At 51.9% G+C, this 20,085-nt stretch overlaps 1 protein-coding gene across 6 annotated transcripts in view; it reads left to right on the top strand.

The window, feature by feature from the left end:
- Positions 1–20,085, top strand: part of DNMT3A (DNA methyltransferase 3 alpha) — a 114,670-nt gene that overhangs the window by 56,754 nt on the left and 37,831 nt on the right. For 4 of the 6 annotated variants that reach the window (XR_005243268.2, XM_007971259.3, XM_038006650.2 and 1 more), the window contains exons 4-6: positions 3,185–3,455; positions 10,264–10,307; positions 10,718–10,864. Coding sequence is in view for 4 of the 6 variants with exons in the window: in XM_007971259.3 (XP_007969450.1) it covers positions 3,185–3,455; positions 10,264–10,307; positions 10,718–10,864 (462 nt within the window). In the remaining 2 variants the exon portion in view is untranslated. Of the gene's footprint in view, positions 1–3,184; positions 3,456–9,638; positions 9,742–10,263; positions 10,308–10,717; positions 10,865–20,085 lie in introns of those variants that run through there. The other 2 variants (XM_038006651.2, XM_073022833.1) reach the window with 2 other exon arrangements.

Here is a 20,085-nt window from a genome sequence, read left to right as displayed (position 1 = left end):
CCATGTTGGGGGCTTCGGGGTACCTGGCACAGCTGGACCCTGGAAGGTGGCTGTCAGTGCAGGGGTACACTCCACTCTTCAGGCTGCTGGGGCTCATGACTGAGCCTTGAAGGGTGACAGACAGGGTTTACACCAGGGAGGACCATTCTAGGCTGGAAATGCCCTCTTTGCTTAAGCAGGGTGGGAGGAGAGGTGTTCTGAGTTCTGAGGAGGGTCTTGACACACAGGATGGAGGCAGGGGCGGTAGGCAGGGGTCCACTTTCCTCCCTGGATTTGACCTTCCCAACTCTGCTGGCATCAGCCCAAGCCCCCAAGCACAGCAGAGGACTTCTCGCTTTCACCAGTCACCTCCTCTTCCTCTCTTTGCAGCCCTCTGCCTCCAACTGCTGAGGAGTACACACATGCAGCTTTCTGTGGGCGCTTCCCAGCTGCCCTGCACAGCAGGAAAGGAGCTTGGCAGGCCCTGCAGTTCCTTCTGCTCCCTCTCCAGTTGCTCCCTGTGCCCGGGTCCCCGTCCAGGGAGGAAAGCATACCTGAGAAGACTCTGGTTTTGTTTTTGTTTTTGTTTTCCCAAGGCCGTTGTCCCTAATTGCCACCTCTGGGGTTCCTCACCAAATAACAGTGGGTTCAGAGTTCAAGTCTTAGACCGTTAGAACAAAAGCAGCCTTGGAAATAGGGCTTTGCAGGGGAGGGGCTGGAGACCCAGTGCTCTCTCAGGCTGTGCACTTGAGTGGTGGGAAACTCTAGAGGGAATTTGGCAGTATCTCTGCACATTTAGCTGGACAGGCCCTTTCACCCGGCCAGACCACTTCTGGAACTCCGTCCCATGGAAACACGCAGCTGTACAGAGCTGTAAGTGCAAAGGTATTCACTGCAGCGAAAAGCAAATCAGCCCAAATGCCCACCATCAGGGAACGGCATGCATACATTTTGGAGCATCCAGATCCATCTGCACTGGGATGGAGGGATGCCCACTCTGCTTGTTAAGTGAAAAAGCAAGTTGCAGAACATTACGACTAGTATGATACCCTTTTGGAAAAAAACATTTCTGGATCTGAGTGTGTATATGAATACATATGTATAAACATGTAACTTACACATGATTGTTGATGCATAGGAAAAAGTCTGGAAAGGATGCTCACTGAACTGTTAATAATGGGTACCTCCAGGGAGAGATTTTGGGGGTAGGGAGCTGAAATAGGAGCTTTAACCTTTTAGCATTATTCATTTTTTTATATAGTTTGATTTTCTTTTTTTTTGAGATGGAGTCTCATTCTGTTGCCCAGTGCAGTGGCGCAATCTCAGCTCACTGCAACCTCTACTTCCTGGGTTGAAGTGATTCTCCTGCCTCAGCCTCCTAAATAGCTGGGATTACAGGCATGCGCCACCACGCCCAGCTAATTTTTAGTAGAGACAGGGTTTTGCCATGTTAGCCAGGCTGGTCTCAAACTCCTGACGTCAGGTGATCCTCCTGCCTCAGCCTCCCAAAGTGCTAGGATTATAGGCATGAGCCACTACGCCCGGCTATAGTTTGATTTTTTTATGATATATGTGTCTGACTTTTATAAGTAGAAGAAAAAAAAAAGACAAAAAAGACAAAACTTCCATTGGTCTAGACCAGTCATCTCCATCTGACAGGTGGGGAAACTGAGGTGCTGAGTGCCTTATCTGAGGTTTGCTGAGCTGATGCTGTCCCTGCCTTTCTAGTGGGTAGGTGTTCTGTATAAGGAGCCGAGCCAGCGCGGCAGAGTTGCTGAGTGCAGCCTGGTGCCCATGGGTGTGGCAGAGTGTCGAGCCGTGGGGACCCCTGCCTGTTCCTGTCCCATGCTGGACACCTCCATTCTTCTTGAGATGTCCTGGCCCACTTGCCTCTGGATGGCTGAGGTCTGAATATATACACACAGCAGAGCACACAGCAGGCACCCGGCTCTCCTGCTCTTGCTTTGTCCTTGCAAAGCCTGTGACCTGGAGCAAATCACAAAATTTCAGAGAGCCTCAGGTTCCTCACCTGCTTCCCAGGGAGGCTGAGAAACTCTGAGGAGGTAATAAGTGAGGAGCTTTGTCCACTGTGCAGTGATACGCACAGACAGCCAGGATTATTCTTTATTTGATTTTTATTACCTGGAACCTTAGTGAGTTCAGTTCTTAGACTCTAGGGGATAAAGAAATGATTTCCCTTGAAGGGAATGAGAGACCCCAGTGCTCAGGAAGGGTTGTTGCAAAGCCTGAAAATTGTTTGCCAGAGCCTTTGCTCTTCTGGGTCTGAGTGCCTAAAAGAATCTGGGGCGGCCCAGGCCCAGGGAGAAGGCTGTGCTAGGCTATGAGCCCACAGAATGCTCTTCTAGGGGGCCTCCTTCGACTCTCATGCCTCAAGAGATCAAGAGGAAAGCGGAGAGAGCACTGACTACAGAAGTCAGACCAGCCTGAGTCCCAGACTTGATCTGGTGGCACTGCAACCTTCTGGAGGAGGGGGTTCTTAGTGGATTATGGGTGGCACAAGGAGCCTTTTTTTTTTTTTTTTTTTTTTTTTTTTTTTTTTTTTGAGATGGAGTTTTGTTCTTGTTGCCCAGGCTGGAGAGCAATGGCACGATCTCGGCTCACCGCAACCTCTGCCTCCCAGGTTCAAGCGGTTCTCCTGCTTCCTGAGTACCTGGGATTATAGGCGCCCACCACCATCCCCGACTAACTTTGTATTTTTAGTAGAGATGGGGTTTCTCCACGTTGATCAGGCTGGTCTTAAACTCCTGACCTCAGGTGATCCACCCACCTCGGCCTCCCAAAGTGCTGGGATTACAGGTGTGAGCCACCACACCTGGCCAGAGCATTTCTTTTTGAACAGGGGCTGCAGAGATGGTTTGGACATCCTATGTAACCTCAGTGAGTGGTGGTGGGGTGGGGGTACAGATCCCTTGAGAAGTGCAGCCAGGCTGGCAAACCTGCTTGGATTCTTTTCCTGTTTCTTAAGCTGGAGTCCACAGACCCGTGATTTCAAGGGGTCAAGCCCATGAATCCTTTGATGTTGAAAGCAAAATTGTGAATGTATCTGTTTGCTTGAAGATTTATATGAACACAATTTCTGGACAGAAAGTGCATAACCTCTAGAATTTCAGAGCGGTCAATAATCCGAAACAGGCTAAGCCTGCTGATCTAACCCTCCTTTTGTATATCTTTCTTATATTTGCAGGTGGAAAGCAGTGACACGCCAAAGGACCCTGCGGTGACCTCCAAGTCCCCATCCATGGCCCAGGACTCAGGCCCCTCAGAGCTGTTACCCAACGGGGACTTGGAGAAGCGGAGTGAGCCCCAGCCAGAGGAGGGGAGCCCTGCTGGGGGGCAGAAGGGCGGGGCCCCAGCAGAGGGAGAGGGTGCAGCTGAGACCCCGCCTGAAGCCTCGAGAGCAGTGGAAAATGGCTGCTGCACCCCCAAGGAGGGCCGAGGAGCACCTGCAGAAGCGGGTGAGTCCTCAGCACCAGGGGCAGCCTCTTCTGGGCCCACCAGCATACCCTGAGAGTCAGGGACTTGGGTCTCCAGCAGGTCCCAAGAAGGATGGACTGGGTCGTGGCTAAAGGTCTGCTTGCCAAGGCTATGGCCTGGAGGCTACTGGCTGGATGCAGTCTGCACATATGTTTTATTTGGCCCATAGAGTGTTTTAAACATTTAAAAAATTAGTTGCCAGTATTTAAAAATCAAAAAATTTCACATAAAAATCTGGAGTTTTGGCTTCTCATGAAAAAAAAAAAAAAGCTAGATCTGGCAACAGTGGGCTTTCGTAACGCCAGCGATTGCTAGACTGGGATAATGGCTGTCCCTCCATCGCCTTCTGTGGCTGATTGTGGGCCTTAGTTTTCTGCAGCTCTGCCTGGCCTGCTCACTCTCCCACGTGCCCTGCAGCTCCTGGGGATTGCTGTATTTGTAGCCCATGGCCTGGGTACTCAAGGGCAGCAGATACCCTGTTTGCCTCCCTGAGTGCAGAGGTCCTAAGCCCACCCTAGTTGGGCTGACTCGACTGGAAATTTGGTTGTGACAGTGGCGTGGGGAGGGGGCTGGGTGAGGGTATTCTATGTAGTGCCCAGTCCAGGCCTCTTCATCTGGGGACTTTTTGGCCTAACCCTGGAAGCCTGGAAAGTTGCCCACTTTTCTCTTTCAGGTTAAGCCAGCAATTTCAGGGCCAACCGAGCTGTAAACATGTTAGTAATGAGGACAACTAGCATTTGTACAGGGCTTCACAGTTTACAAAGCGCTTTCTCATACATTATCACATTTGATCCTCCTAGGGCCCTGCCAGGTTGTTTTGCATATGTGCATTTTAATTTCAAAAAGTCTTCCTTCCAAGCGTGTATGATGGAATGAGTAAATTGATTAATTGGCGTAACTTATTTTGCATGGATCCAACCTAATGTTCATGTAGGATAGAGAACCAGAATACAAATTTTCAAACTTATTAAAAAGCTTTTATTCATTTATTATTCAAAAAATATGTATGATGCTCCCACTATGTGCAGAACACTACAGAGGGAATCTGTATTAGTTGTTTTATTTACTCCTCTAACAATCTTATTCAAGAGATATGATTATCCTCATTTTCAGGAGAAAAATATTGAGGCTTAAAGCGATGATGTGACTTGCTCATGGAGCCCAAACCTTAAGTGGCAGATCCAGGGCTCATTCAATCCTGGTCTTGTGCCTTTCTACTATTTTCCACTGTCTTGGAATGGGGCTTGGTGCAGAGACGGGTCCTGAACTGTCTGATACTTCCTGGGAGTGGGAAGGGCCTGAGAGGAATGAAACAGATGAGGAAAGGGAGAAGACACCATTCTTCCCATTAACAATGCCAGGTGTGTGAGAGAACCCATCAGCCCTGCCCTTCCAAATGTGGTGTTCCTCACGGGCTGACTGCAGTTGACTTCGCTTCCCAGGACCCCACGATGACTCCTGCCAAGCTGCTACCCAGGGTCATGGCATTCCTTCCTGCCCTGCAGCATGGAGCCATAGCCCCAAAGCTGTTCTCTGGTCTTGAGGGTTTGTTTTCACTTTGGGATTTCCCTGCTTCCATTTCTAGTTGTTCTCAAGGGCTCCTGCATCGGTCAGTCAACAGGTGTTTCTTAAAACACCCATTCAGGGTGTGCTAGGATCCATACCAGGGACTAGGGAAACTGTTATGAACAAAAACCGGGTTCTTGCCCTCAAGGACCTCACAGTCAGCTGGAGAGACAGACATTAATGAGAAATCCAGGCTTAAAAAGATGGGATTACACATGGAGATAAGCACTCTAAGGGAAGTGAAACATGTCCAGGGGAACTACAATGAAGAACCTGAGTTGGCCTGGGCTGTCCAGCCTGAGCTGAAGGGCGAGGGAGTCCACTGGGTGAGGGGTAGAGGAAGACAGTGAGAACAGGGAAGAAGGCTCCCAGGTGGGAGGGAGCAGGGCACCCAGCAAACTGACAGATGTCACAAGGCTAGAGTGTAGAGAGCAAAGGAGAAGGGTGTGGAAAGTGCTGGGGCAGACAGGCCAGGCCTTCAAGGTGGCTGCTGGGGTTGGGGGCGGGGGCGGGGTGCGGAGGTGGGGGTGGGGGCGGGGCGGACAGTGTGTATGTGTGATGTAATCAGCTTTGCAATTTGAAAAGCTCACTATGTCATCTGGATCCTGGGATGGAATGGAGGAGCTGGGAAGCAGGATGGCAGCAGAGATGAAGGGAGGGGACAAATGCCAGGGACATGAGAGGTGAGGGAGAGATGCTGTCAAGGATGATTCCTGTGTCTGGGACTTTCAGACAGGTGAATCTTCCTTAGAATCTTAGTGCTGAGTATGGTAGGCAAAAACTCTTTAAGTCTCCTTGACCTCCAAAATTTGGCCTTGAGGCTGGGCGCAGTGGCTCATGCTGGTAATCCTAGCACTTTGGGAGGCCCAGGTGGGCAGATGACTTGAGGTCAGGAGTTTGAGACCAGCCAGGCCAACACAGTGAAACCTTGTCTCTACTAAAAATACAAAAAAAAATTAGCTGAGCTTGGTGGCACATGCCTGTAGTCCCAGCTACTCGGAAGTCCGAGACAGGAGAATCACTTAAACCCAGGAGGCGGACGTTGCAGTAAGCCAAGATTGCACCACTGCACTCCAGCCTGGGCAATAGAGTGAGACTCCATTTCAAAAAAAAAAAAAAAAAATGCCAAACTTTGGCCTTGGTGCACTCCGGTGTGGCCCCAGCTATCCAGGAAGTATAGATTCTGGCAGGGATCAGAGCTAGTAGGATCCCTGAAGGCCACTGTGCACTGCCTGGAAGCTGAAATTGGTGAGATGTTACCTAGTGGGGTGGGCAGTGGCCTAGGATTTGCCGGTGTGCAACGGGCAATGCCTTAATCAGGCTGTAGAGGCTCGGTCGCGGTTCCAGCAGTCAGCTGACATAGAACACATGCTCAGCTGGTTGATTCAGATGAGGAAGGAGACTAAGGCCCCGGAGAGGATGTGGCTCGGCCGTGGTCTCCTTTCAGTTCCCGTTATTCCAGGTCTCTTTTCAGGGGACGCTCTCCTGGAACCCCTTTCATGAGCTCCTGTACAGCAGCAACAGGCTTTTTAAGGCAGCGTTTCTTGTAGCCTGAGCATGTGCTGAAAGTACAGCCAGGAGAAAGAATCAGGAAGAGGGGAGATGTTGAGATGAGTGATAGGGACAGGAGCCAACATCCGACAGGCCCATGCTTGTCTCGGGTCTGCTCCTGCCCCCGCCAGCATTAAAGCCATAATGATGCTGGTGGCAGTGGCAATGTGGCTTTCCCTTACTGAGTATTGACTGTATTGGACATTCTCTCTCCTTGCTGCTCATGGTGGTCCATAGACCAGCGGCATTGGCAGCACCCAGGGATTTAGAAGTGCAGAATTCCAGGCTCTGCTGAAGACCTGCTGGATCAGAATCTGCATTTTAAAGAGGCTCTCATGCTTCCATGCATATGAAAGTTTCAGAAGCTCTGCTGTGTATTATGCCCCATGTGTGATCATGGGAGGAAGACTTTTTTTTTTTTTTTTTGAGACAGAGTCTCATTCACTCTGTCACCCAAGCTGGAGTGCAGTGGCACGATCTTGGCTTACTGCAACCTCCCCCTCCCAGGTCCAAGTGATTCTCCTGCCTCAGCCTCCCAAGTAGCTGGGATTACAGGCGCCCGCCACCTTGCCCTGCTAATTTTTGTAATTTTAGTAGAGACAGGGTTTCGCCATGTTGGCCAGGCTGGTCTCAGACTCCTGATCTTATAGGTGATCCACCCACCTCGGCCTTCCAAAGTGCTGGGATTACAGGTATGAGCCACTGCACCCAGCCTGGAAGACTCTTACCATCCCTATTTTTCAGATGGGGAGACTGAAGCTTCAGAAAGGTTAAATTACTTACCCAAGATTATACAACTGGTAAGAGACTGGATTAGGGTCAGCACAAAGCCCCTCTCTGATCAGACTGAGCACAGGGCCCCTTTTCAGGCCAGTGACTGCCCTCTGAGGTAAACCTGGCTACAGCCTGGTCATGGAGATTTGCGTTCATTTTAAAGAGAACTTGGGTGTCCTCTGGCTGAGTATAGCTCAGTATAGAGGCGAGTGTTAGAAGCACCCTGGCCTCCCCTGCCCGCAGGTCCTGAGATGCACTAGGGTTATGTTCGGCCTGCCAGGGCCACACTGGAAGGACACAGCCACCTGGCCCTGGTGGTGACCCTGGGCCTGGGCCAGGAGCAGTTGGGCTGCATAGGCCGTACTGAGAGAGCAGCTGACCCTCCCTGACTCACGACAAGTGCCGCATTCCGAGGCGGCTGGGCCAGGCTGGAAAGCGTGTGTGTGTGTGTGTGTGTGTGTGTGTGTGTGTGTGTGTGTGTGTTCACTCAAGTGGGCATGCGCAGAGTCGTCAGGGAGAAAATTCCAGAAAGAAGCCAATTGGAAACTGCATAAGGAAAAATCGTTCTGTTTTGGGGAGCCTGGGGGCTGGGAAATTAGGAAGGGGTCACATCGAGAAATAACAGTAGTGGTGCAGCAGAGAGGGAGCTGGCCGGGGCATCCGGACCCCTGAAAGCTCATCTCAGCTCTGGCCTTAAGTCACTCCACCCCCCAGGTCTCAGCTTTCTGCAAAATTTAAGTGCTGAACAAGTACTCGGGAAAGCCTTTCAACCCTGATTTTCTAATATTCTAATGAATAAATATCCGTAAAATAATTAAATGCCATGGTGGGTCCCAGGTAGGAAACCTTAGAGGTTCTAAAGCAGGCTGGGGAGAGAATGCAGTCGGGAGCCCCATGTCCAGGTCCCAGAGCCAGTCCGGGGGTCCTCCACTCCCCGCCCCAGCCGCAGGGCTGACACAGCGGTTCCCAGCGCCACCGCGAGCCCCGGAGCCCCGCCGGGTCAGTGTCAGCCTGGACCTCCAGGCCGCCCCCTCCCTGGCCGCCACCTGATCGCGGGCAGGCGCCCCCTGCTGGGAGCCCGGAGCCTCGCCGGGCAGAGCGACCAGGTCTGGGAGGAGGGGGAAGCCCTGGCCTGGGAGCCGGGAGGCCCGGGACAGACTGGAGGGGGCCCTGCGAGAAAGGTGGGGAGCTGGCTGTGGTGGGAGAGAGGACGGAAAGGAAACAGGGAGGCTGAGCCAGACAAGACAGTTGAGATAGCCCTTAAAAGGCCGGTCACGAACAAAGCGCTGGCGAGTGCGCGCCCGCCCACGCGCACAGGTGCCCGCGACAGACGCCCCGTCCCCGCCCACGAGGCCCCCGCGGGATGAGCCCGGCGCCAGGCCCGCACCCACGGCGGCGCTCCTGCCTCCCTCCCCCGAGGCTCCCGGGCCTAGCTAGCGGGAGTCGCTGTCACCCGGGACAGAACCACTGAGGACAGCGCTGTCTTGGGCGCCCGGGGGCAGCCCAAACCCAGCCCAGGACCCCCCTGTCACGAGGGAAGGGAGTGGCCTCCCGGGCTGAGGACCCGCGGCGTGAACACTGTGTCTGGCTTCCGCTTCACAGCCAGGAGATGAAGTCGGGGCTGTTTTTTCCGTTTCAAGCTCTTTGTCTCCCCCCACCCCAAGCTACCATGAGCCAGCCTTAGTGACCTTCCTGCAGTGGGTCCAGGCCCGATACGCTCTCGGCTCCCGACAAAGACGCTCAGGGGCCCAGGTGGAAGGAGGGCTCACTTCCCCACCTCCAGCAAGAAGCTAGGGGAGGCAGAATCAGTCAGCCCCGCAGCCTGCAGGGCGCTGAGCCTGGAAGGGGTGCCTGGAAAGGGTGGTGAGGACCTGGTGGGGAGTACAGGGGGATGCTTGGGAGGAACGCAGCTCCCCTTATGCTGGGGGCCTGGAGAAGCACCGAGAGAGGGCAGGGTCTCAACAGGGAAGTTGAGACTTCCCTGCCAGGACCTGGAATCAGGGCCACAATACCACACTAACATGTATTGAACACCTACAGTATGCCAGGTCCCATGTTTGGCACTTAATGCTCATCATAACCTAATGATTTTAGAACATTTATCTATCCTGATTCAGTGGGAAAACAGGCCAGGAGAGGTTACAGAGGTCATACTGGAATCCAAACTCAAGTCTTGTAGATTAAAGGCTGAGCTCCGGGGCCTGAGCATGGGGTAGGGAGTGGAGGGACAGAGAATGAGATTAGTAATAGAATCATAATATTTGGACCTGCAGGCGGACCTTGGAAATCGCATCCAGCATCCTTATTTTCCAGATGAGGAAACTGAGTCTCGTAGAGAGGAAGTTGCTTCACCGGGGTCTTGTTCCAGTTGGCCCGGTACCCACCGCCCCCCAGTACATGCCCTTATGCCCAGAAGGCCTCTTTGCAAACACTCCCTTGCAGGGCCAGGGAGGCCGCTCAGGCTGGCCCTCTGGCCCAGGCCTTCCTGCACCCCCTCCACTTTCCACACCCCCTCTGCCTTCCTGCTCCTCCTCTGGGGAAGGAGGTCTCTTGACTGGGAGCAGCAGAACAGGGGTATTTTCAGTCCCCTTCTGTGTACCTGAGACAGAGTCAACAGGCCAGAAACCCAGCTCTGACTTTCCTCATGCTCCCTCTTGCCTGGGCCTCAAGGCCTGTCCCTGCCCGAGTTCTTTCTCTGCCCTAGGCCCTGCTGGGTCCTCAGGGTCAGCACTGTGCCTGGCATGTGGTGGGCCATCATATTTAACTCATGAACAGCTAAACGGCCAGAGGACCCCCATCCCCTGTGGCAGGGACCCCAGGCACAAGGTGGGGCCTATGAGCCACTCCAGTAATTCTGCCGACCAACGAACTGGTCCCTTTGTTCTTCCCTCTCCACAGGCAAAGAACAGAAGGAGCCCAACATCGAATCCATGAAAATGGAGGCAAGTGTTCCACCCCCAGGGGCTCTCTGGATCCTGATTCTAGAAGAAGGACACGGGTGGCGAGGGTGTGTGAGGGGGTGGAGGGTGGGCCCCTCCTCCTCCTTTACACATCCCTCTGTGGGAAGGAGAGGAAGTGGGTGTGGAGGTTGGAAGTCCCCCAACAAGGCAGCCGGCTCATCCCCCTCCAGAGGCCAGGCACCTCCCTTCGTGGCCTGTGGCTGTGTCCATGTGCCCCCCACCCCCACCACACATGTCCCTCGCTCCTCAAGCCCACACAGGGTCTGCCCAGCACTCCCGGGGTGCCCTCTCTGGCCAGGAGCCAGTGTCCACATTGTGTTTGAGGTGAGTGCCTCCTCGGTGGGTCTGTCCGTTCCCACCCTAATGCCCTAATATCTGTCTCTCTGTCCTAGGGCTCCCGGGGCCGGCTGCGGGGTGGCCTGGGCTGGGAGTCCAGCCTCCGTCAGCGGCCCATGCCGAGGCACACCTTCCAGGCGGGGGACCCCTACTACATCAGCAAGCGCAAGCGGGACGAGTGGCTGGCACGCTGGAAAAGGGAGGTGAGGCGCCTTCTGGCCTGGGCCCCAGCCTCTCCTGCAGAACTGGAAAACCAGAAGTGATGGGCCTCAGTTTCCCCTTCAGGCTAACCCTTAGAACTTACTGGGAACCACTTAATCTCTAGGCAGTGATGACTGGTTCATCTGCTCCTTCAGCAGATGCCTACTGGACACTTACTGTATACTTGGCTGTGAACTAGGCCCTGGGCATATATGGTTCCTGCCCTCATGGAGTTGACATTCTGATGGGGGAGACAGGCAGAACATAAAGAAACAAGGGGCTGAAATAGAAGATAGCAGAGGCCTGCTGTAGTTGGGGTGGTCAAGAAAGGCTTCTTGGAGGAGGTGGCATTTCAGTTAAGATCTGAAGGAACTGAAGAGCCGGCTCTGTGGGGGGTGGGGTGGGGGAGAGTGTTCCAGGCAGAGGAAACAGCACCAGCAAGGCATTGGCTTGACTTGTTTGGCAAACTGTGTGCCAGGGTGAAATGGCAAAGGAGAAAGGGCCAGATGCAGCCGGAGAGGCAGACGGGGCTCCACACATCAGGGCTCTGCAGGGGTCTGCCCAAAAGCTGGCTTACTTCTGACAATACTGAGCAGCCATAGAAGGTTTCTGTGTACAGGAAGGATTTGATGTGGATTTGAGAGGCGGCAATGGAGACAGAGGAGAGCTTTGGGGTGTATTTTGGAGCTAGAATCGTTAGGGCTTGACCGGAGGGAAAGGGAACTGGTGGACTCAAGGAGGACTCCCAGGGGTCTGGCCTGAACACCTGGTGATGGTTGTGCTATTTGCTCAGATGGGAAGACCCAGGGAAGGATGAGGTTTGGGATAGGTGGGAATCGAGGGCTTCGTGTGGGACGCCAGGTGCCTGGAGTCTGGGCCGTAGGGAAGTACGGGTGACAGAGGTGGGAGTTGAGAGCAGAACCCTGGCATTTAAATCCATGGGAACTTAAGGGCTCAGCAAGGGGAGAGGGAGGAGAGACAAAGTCTCAGAATCGTGTCCATGAAAACCCCGACATTTGTGGGCCACATGGAGAGGAGGAGTGGCAGGCAGCGGGGACCGAGGGAGAAGGCGGGACAGAGCGATATCTGGGGAAGCAAGGGGTTTTCCCGGAGGGTGGCTGCCCAGCCCTAGGGAAAGCTGAGTTCATTGAGACATGCCCATGGCATTGGACAACCTGGAAGGAGCTGGTGACTTTTCAGAGAAGCTTCTGTAGGGGTCGGGGAGGTGGGAACAGCCCATGGAGGGCTTCAGCCATGCAGAGAGGTGAGAAAATGGAGGCTGAAAGACTGAGGAGGAAAATCAACTCGCCACGCACAATTTTTGAGCTGTCTTGTATGTTTGATTAGTAGAGAACGTGGTACAAAGAGAAGTGGGTGGTGACCTAGCTGCACAGGAAAAGAGAGGAAACTGCCACCACGTGGGGCACTTCACGTGAACTCAGCTCTCATTTAGTCTTTACCCCAGGCCTCCAGGGGAAGGCGGCCCTGTTCATCTGTTTGCCTTTGTGTGAGAGCTTTCTCTAGAGAAAGTGTAGAACAGAGGCCAGGCACGGTGGCTCACGCCTGTAATCTCAGCACTTTGGGAAGCTGAAAGGAGGTCAGGAGTTCGAGACCAGCCTGGCTAGCTTGGTGAAACCCCATCTCTACCAAAAATACAAAAAATTAGCCAGGCGTGGTGGCTCACGCCTGTAATCCCACACTTTGGGAGGCTGAGGCAGGTGGATCACCTAAGATCAGGAGTTTAAGACCAGCCTGGCCAACATAGCAGAACCCCATCTCTACTAAAAATACAAAAAATTAGCCAGGTATGGTGGCAGGCACCTGTAATCCCAGCTACTCGGGAGGCTGAGGCAGGAGAATCACTTGAACCTGGGAGGCAGAGATTGCAGTGAGTGGAGATCACACCACGCACTCTAGCCTGGATGACAAGAGTGAAACTCTGTCTTAAAAAAAAAAAAAAAATACAAGAAGTACAAAAAACTAGCCAGGTGTGGTGGTGTGTGCCTGTAGTGCCAGCTACTCCAGAGTCTGAGGCAGGGGAATTGCTTGAACCCAGCAGGTGGAGGTTGCAGTGAGGCGAGATCGCGCCACTGCACTCCAGCCCGGGCGACAGAGCGAGACTCCATCTCTAAAAAAAAAAAAAAAAGGAAAAAGTGCAGAACAGGGTGGGGGTTCTGGCTGTTTGATTGTTCATTTCCTCTGGGATCCAGGAAGGCAGAAACTACTTTCCCGGAAGAGCCCGGAGAAAGGGTAGCCTGTCTGAGGTCTGGGAGGAGAGGCACTTACCCCTGTGCGTGGAATGTTGTGTTTGGGGTGGAAATTCAGGAATGGAGCTGTTCTCTCTCAGTCAGTCGCCGCACTCCTGGGTTCCATGCAACCCGGAAACAGGGGCTTTGCTTTTTAGCTCCTGGTTCTTTGAGCGAAGTGTTTCTGTTCTCATTTAGCCCTGGGGCAAGAAGCTTAGACATTATGACTTTTAGGACCTGGAAGAACTTTCAGAAATTCCGCGATTCTCAAACTATGCTCCCTTGAAGAAGCAGTATGGAGGCCTGCCCTCAGTTACAGTGAACTCCCAGAAAAAATTAGATCATAGATACATTTTCTCAATTTTAGGTCTCTACTAAAATTTAAAAAGACTTTTTTGGGCTGGGCGCAGTGGCTCACACCTGTAACCCCTACACTTCGGGAGGCCGAGACGGGTGGATCACCTGAGGTCAGGAGTTTGAGACCAGCCTGGCCAATATGTTGAAACCCTGTCTCTACTACAAATACAAAAATTTGCTGGGCGTAGTGGTGGGCACCTGTAATCCCAGCTACTTGGGAAGCTGAAGCAGGAGAATCACTGGAACTCAGGAGGCGGAGGTTGCAATGAGCCGAGATTGTGCCACTGCACTCCAACCTGGGTGACAGAACGAGACTCCGTCTCAATAAACAAAACGGACTTTGTAAAACTCATGAAGATCTTCGAACATATGCAGAAGCAGAGAGTAGTGTAACGACCTCCCATTGCCATCACCTGGCTCCAGCAATTCTCAAAAGATTTTCTAGTAAGTCTTCAATCCTTGGCATTTGCATCCCCACTCCCAACCAATGAAGGTAACAGTAGGCATTACCAGAAAAACCAGAATGTTGATTTAATTTAAAAGACTTTAGTACATGTGACTTGCGATGTGGAGATCTCCAAACAAAATATATTTTCTGCTAATATAACATTATTCCTTATTCATATGCTATAATTAAAGAATTCCACGAGTTCTAGTACAAGTTTTAGAACTACTGATCTCATTTTCAGACTAGGTGACTTGGGGTGACCGAGTTTTATAACTGGCCACAAGCTCACCATGAAGAATTGTGAACAGGACTAGAATGGAATTCGAATTTAGGTTTCCTGTTCTGATGTGGGGCCCAGCCCCTGACTGTCACACAGTCTTCTCCTGGGCTATGCCTGGGGTTAGGGAAGGGCTAGATGCAGGTATCAAGAAGGTTGGGAAAACACAGGTAGCTTTCAAGATTCCCAAGTGCCCCTCAGACTCAAGAGTAGTAGCTGTTGCTATCAGGCCTGTTTTCTTTGTTCGTTTGTTTGTTTTCGAGATGGAGTTTCGCTCTTGTTGCCCAGGCTGGAATGCAATGGCTAGATCTCGGCTCACTGCAGCCTCTCCCTCCTGGGTTCAAGCGATTCTCCTGCCTCAGCCTCCCGAGTAGCTGGGATTACAGGCACCTGCCAACACACCCGGCTTTTTGTATTTTTAGCAGAGATGGGGGTTTCACCATGTTGGTCAGGTGCAAACTCCTGACCTCAGGTGATCTGCCCGCCTTGGCCTCCCAAAGTGCTGGGATTACAGGCGTGAGCCACTGCATCCGGCCTATTAGGCCTGTTTTTTTTTTTGTTTTTTGTTTTTTGTTTTTGAGACAGAGTTTCGCTCTTGTTGCCCAAGCTGGAGTGCAATGGCACGATCTCGGCTCACCGCAACCTCCGTCTCCCAGGCTCAAGTGATTCTCCTGCCTCAGCCTCCCCAGTAGCTGGGATTACAGGCATGCACCACCATGCCTGGCTAATTTTTTGTGATGTTTTCTAAGTGGTGTAATAACAGCACAGACATTTCTTCTCTTTTCTCAGTCCCATTTTGCTCTCTGACATTTGAGCCCTTCTGAAACTGCCTCCCTGGGCCTTCCCAAGGCCCCTACAGGTTCCTCCCCACCTCCTTCAGCTGATCTCAAGTGGCAACCTCTGTTAACTGCATCCCTAGATCTCCACCCCCCACCCTCTGCCAGTGTTGATCCACTAACCACTTACCCACCCTCCTAGATCCAACTACCCCCCTCCTCCCAAAAAAGGCACCTCCCCTCCTGACAAACCACCCAGCCTTCAGGACCCAGCTCCAGCTGTTCCCCAGGCAATATCACTTGAAAGGCCAGCCAGCACTTCCTAATCTCAGGATGCAACGCCTGCAACCCTTCATTCAGGGCACCTTTACTGAGCCGATTTCCAGAAGCCTCCACAGCTGAGCGACACGTAAGATACTGGGGCTACCGAAGGCATAGAGGATTCCTACTTTTCCCATGATAGGATGAGGGCTCATAGCACCTGCAGAAAAAGCTGCCCTGAACTGGGCATAGACAACGAACGCTGCCTGGGGTCATCTATGCATCAGCAGGAGGTGGCTTCTGGCTTTTGACGGTTGAACTGGAATTTAGGGGAGGGGTGAGGAAGGCATGTCAGAGGGAGGAATATAGCAAGCATATACCTCCCGAGGCACAAGACACATGGGCTTTTCAGGAACGGGAGTTTGTTGTGGTGGTGCACAGCGGGTGTGGGCAGAGAGCAGCTAGGACATGCGGCTGGAAGGTGGGGCGGGGTCAGAAGGGCTCCCGTGCTCTGCTGGGGAGCTGCCACCAGACCCGAGGCTGCACCAGCCCTTCCCCTAGGCTGTGTGCCTCACCTGGGGGGTTCTTCCCTCAGAATGCACCCCCCAGCTAAACTTGCTTCTCCTTGCCCACCCTTGTCAGACCAGTTACTAAGTGAGCCCACCCCAGATTACCCACTCCAGGCTTTCCCTCCCCCAAGATTTAAGACGACTCAGAATGCCACAAAATGAAAGAACTGGAAAATAAGTGAATGGGGAATATGAGACATTTCCGCAGTCCCTGAGGCTGAAGTGAGAACTCCTGCTGGAGCTGGGAAGGAAGTTGTTGTCTTGTGTCTGTTCCATCTCCTGTTGCTCTTCCTTCACCTGCGTACTAGTCCTGTAAGGACTAAGCTCTGCTTTCATCATGATCACACCCTGCCGTAGAACCTCCAGTGGCTCCCCATTGTCTCCCCCATCATGTCAGATGCCCTCTGGCTATTTCTCAAGTCTTCAACCCTGCGACCTCCACAATCAACCCACCCCACTTTCACTACAGTCCTCTAATAGGAGGGTGTCCTGTAGGAGGGGACCTTGCCATGCTCCTTCCTTCCTGTCATTGTTCCTGCTGTGCTTTCCCCAGTCCATTCTTCAGGGTTGAGGCCAAGAGCTGCTGCCTCCTCCAGGAAGGTTTCCAAGATTTCTCCAGTCCACAATGACCTCTTCCCTTCCCTGAATCCCTGTAACCCTTACTGGGTTTTTGTTTGTTTGTATTTTTGAGATACAGTTTCACTCTGTCTCCCAGGCTGGGGTGCAGTGGCACAATCTCTCGGCTCACTGCAACCTCCACCTCCCGGGTTCAAGCGATTGTCGTGCCTTGCCTCAGCCTTCCCAGTAGCTGGAATTACAGGCACGCACCACCACACCCAGCTAATTTTTGTATTTTAAGTAGAGATGGGGTTTTGTTGTGTTGGCCTGGCTGGCCTCGAACTCCTGACCCCAAGTGATCTGCCTGCTTTGGCCTCCCAAAGTGCTGGAATTACAGGCATGAGCCACTGCACTCAGACTGTCCTTACTGTTAATATTACTTAGCACTGAATCATATTTCATCAGGGTGTTTTTCACTATTTCTTATGTGTTAATCATGTCTTCCCCTGTCTGGCCTAATACAATGGGCAGGGAGAACAGGCCCAGTGAATACCTACCAGTCGGCTAAGCAGTTAGGAGGTGGGTGAATGTGGGATCACTTCTCTGGGAGCATGAGATCTTGGATTTCCACCATGGCAAGGACTCACACCCTTGATTTCGAGGTGGTTTTTCCAGGGGTGCTGACAGGTATACCTGGAGGATGGCATGGGACTGGTATGGACAGGCTCCATGGGTAAAGTGGGGCCAGAATCTCCTCCATCCTGTGTTCCTGTCGTTCTCACCAGGCTTCTGAGCTGAGGAGAACCTTCTTTGGCCTGGCAGAGCTGGCCAGGGCTGTGGGGAGGGCAGGGATGGGGCAGTTCCTCCTCCCAAAGGAACACAATCCCTTAGTTCCTCTTCCTTCTAATTCTCAGAGCAAAAGGCACTCTGATGGAGGGCTTGAGGGTTTAGGAAGGGCCTCTTGCTTCATTAGCCCTCCCTGTAGCTCTGTGAGGCAGATGAGCGCAGAGACCCAGGGTCAGTAGCTGGGCGGTCATCTCGCCTGGGATGCCACTCACTCCAGTTTGTGTCACTGCTGGTGGTTTTAGGACTCAGTTACAGCACATCGATGGCATGACTCGCTCATTAATCTCTTCACCCCAGCCAGATTCTAAATTCTTTCTAGGCAGCAGGTACCATGTCCTACTGTACCTAGAGCACTAGGATCTGGTCTCTTTCCTGCTTCCAACCTGAAGGTAGGGACCCTCGACTCATGCATCCTTATACTTATTAGATGCTTAATAAATATTGAATAGTGATAATGAAACATCTGTGTCTGGAATATCATAGTCTCTCCTCCCTTCCCTCGCAGCACTCAGATACAACCCACTCCCTCCGCCCAGGGCTGCCCAGCAGATAGCAGAGCCTTCATGGACCTTAAGGGTCGGCTGCTGTTTACTGCGGCCTTTGGAGGCAAGTTCAAATACTGCCTTGAAGCTGGGCGCGGTGGCTCACGCCTGTAATCCCAGCATTTTGGGAGGCGGAGGCGGGCGGATCACAAGGTCAGGAGATCGAGACCACGGTGAAACCCCGTCTCTACTAAAAATACAAAAAATTAGCCGGGCGCGGTGGCGGGCGCCTGTAGTCCCAGCTACTCAGGAGGCTGAGGCAGGAGAATGGCGTGAACCCAGAAGGCGGAGCTGCAGTGAGCCGGAGATCGCGCCACTGCACTCCAGCCTGGGGGACAGAGCGAGACTCCATCTCAAAAAAAAAAACAAAAAAACAAAAAAACACAAATATTGCCTTGAGTGAGGTCCCACTTACTGGGTGTGGGACCTTAGGCATTACTTACCCTGTACCCCAGCTGAGGTTCCTCCTGTGTGGATAGATTGGCTGTACTCTGCATCCCCATGGCAGCAGCACTCACCAGCTTGTTTTCTGCCTCTACCCATTTCTGCATTTAAATTTGTTAAATACAGGCATTCTGGGCACCCTCTGCCCCCAGGGCTGGCATGTGGGAGGTGCAGGGTGAAAGTGTGCTGAATCAGTGAACAATTCTCATCTCGGAGTTGTGTGGATTAATAAGGTAACACACAACATTTAAAGTTCCTGGCACAGAGCTAGCATATAATAGGAACTTGGTAATTTTTTAGAAAGTATTTTAAATTACATAAGTATTACACAAATATGTGAAAAAGTCCACCCAAACTTGCCACCCCAAAATTTTATTTTGAGACGAGGTCTTGCTCCATTGGCCAGGTTGGAGTGCAATGGCATGATCGTGGCTCACTGCAACCTCAACCTCTTGGGCTCAGGTGATCCTCCCACCTAAGCCTCCTTAGTAAACAGGCATGTGCCACCACACTCGGCTAATTTTTAAATTTTTTGTAGAGATGGGGGTACCCTTATGTTGACCAGGCTGGTCTTGAACTCCTGGGCTCAAGCAGTCCTTCTGCCTCAGCCTCTCAAAGTACTGGGATTATAGGCATGAGCTACCACACCTGGCCTGAAAAATTAATTCCTTCACCAGACGTACTTGATGCTATCAGTTTGGTGTATGTCATTTTTTTTTCTATCTGTGTGTATGCATGTAAATACATAATTTTGCTTCAGGGGTCCTTTTTTTCTTTTTACACAAATGGAACCACACTGTAGTTTCGTTTTACAGCTTGGTTTTTGACTTCCAGTAAGTCTGTGCAATCTAGCCCCGTAATTACTATTATATTCCACCATATGGATTCCCATGGTTTTATTTAGCCATTCTGATACTGGTGGGCATTTATGTTGTTTATGATATTTTACTATTTAGCATTGCAGCTGTGAACATCCTTGGTCATACATCTTTGTGCATCTGTTTCTCTAAGCTAGATACCTAGAAAGAAAAAGGCCTAGTTGAAGGGAATGTGCATTTAACATTTTATGAAATCTGCCAAACTGCCCTCTAAAAAGGGCACTGCCGATTTATGCTTCTGTGAGCAGGGTATGAGAAGACCTTTGCCAACATCAGTATTTTGCTAGTCAAATGGGTGGGAAAATAGTATCTTGTTATGCTTTTAATTGGCATTTCCCAGATAATAAGTGAGGTTGAACATCTTTTCCTATGTTTATTGGCCATTTGTGCTGCTGCTGCTTTGAGCTTAGCAAATGTTGCCTCCTCTGACTTTACAACCCTGCAGTCTCAACAGACTGTGCTTCCTGTCCACCCTGGGGAGAGCAGGCCATGAATGTCCAGAAGGTCCCCCCTGCTGTGCCATATTCCATTTAATAAGCAGTCACTCCGCACCTACTAAGTACAGGGGCCTTGTGCTAGGGGCTGTGGGAAGGAGGAGATGAATAAGGTGTGATCTCCTGGGCTTTAGTCTAGTTCAGGAGAAATGGCACTGCAAAGTAGACCAGTAAAGGCTCCAACCAAATTATTAGCCAACTGTATGGGTAACAGCTTTAGGGTATTTGGACTGGAAGACATTCCTCACTTATTTGCCATACCTGACCTTTTGCAGGGTGGCCTCAAAAATAACACCCCCCTTGAAGGAGAGGATGATGTTTGGAGTAGGCACAGCAAGTATACTTTACCCAAAGGCTGAACAAGTTCTAGAGGCTCCCATGACAGCCTGTAACCAGTAGTGACTTCGAGGGCTGGCCTTTACCATAGGCTACGAACGTTGCCACAAAGGGACTCCCCATTGCCCTGTAAGTAGATGGGTTGGTTGCGCACCGGATTCTTCACTTCTGGGGCATAGAGAGAACAGCTT

The sequence above is a fragment of the Chlorocebus sabaeus genome, chromosome 14 (genome assembly GCF_047675955.1).
Source record: "Chlorocebus sabaeus isolate Y175 chromosome 14, mChlSab1.0.hap1, whole genome shotgun sequence".
Lineage (NCBI taxonomy): Eukaryota > Metazoa > Chordata > Mammalia > Primates > Cercopithecidae > Chlorocebus > Chlorocebus sabaeus.
This window is presented reverse-complemented; position numbering and strand designations above follow the sequence as displayed.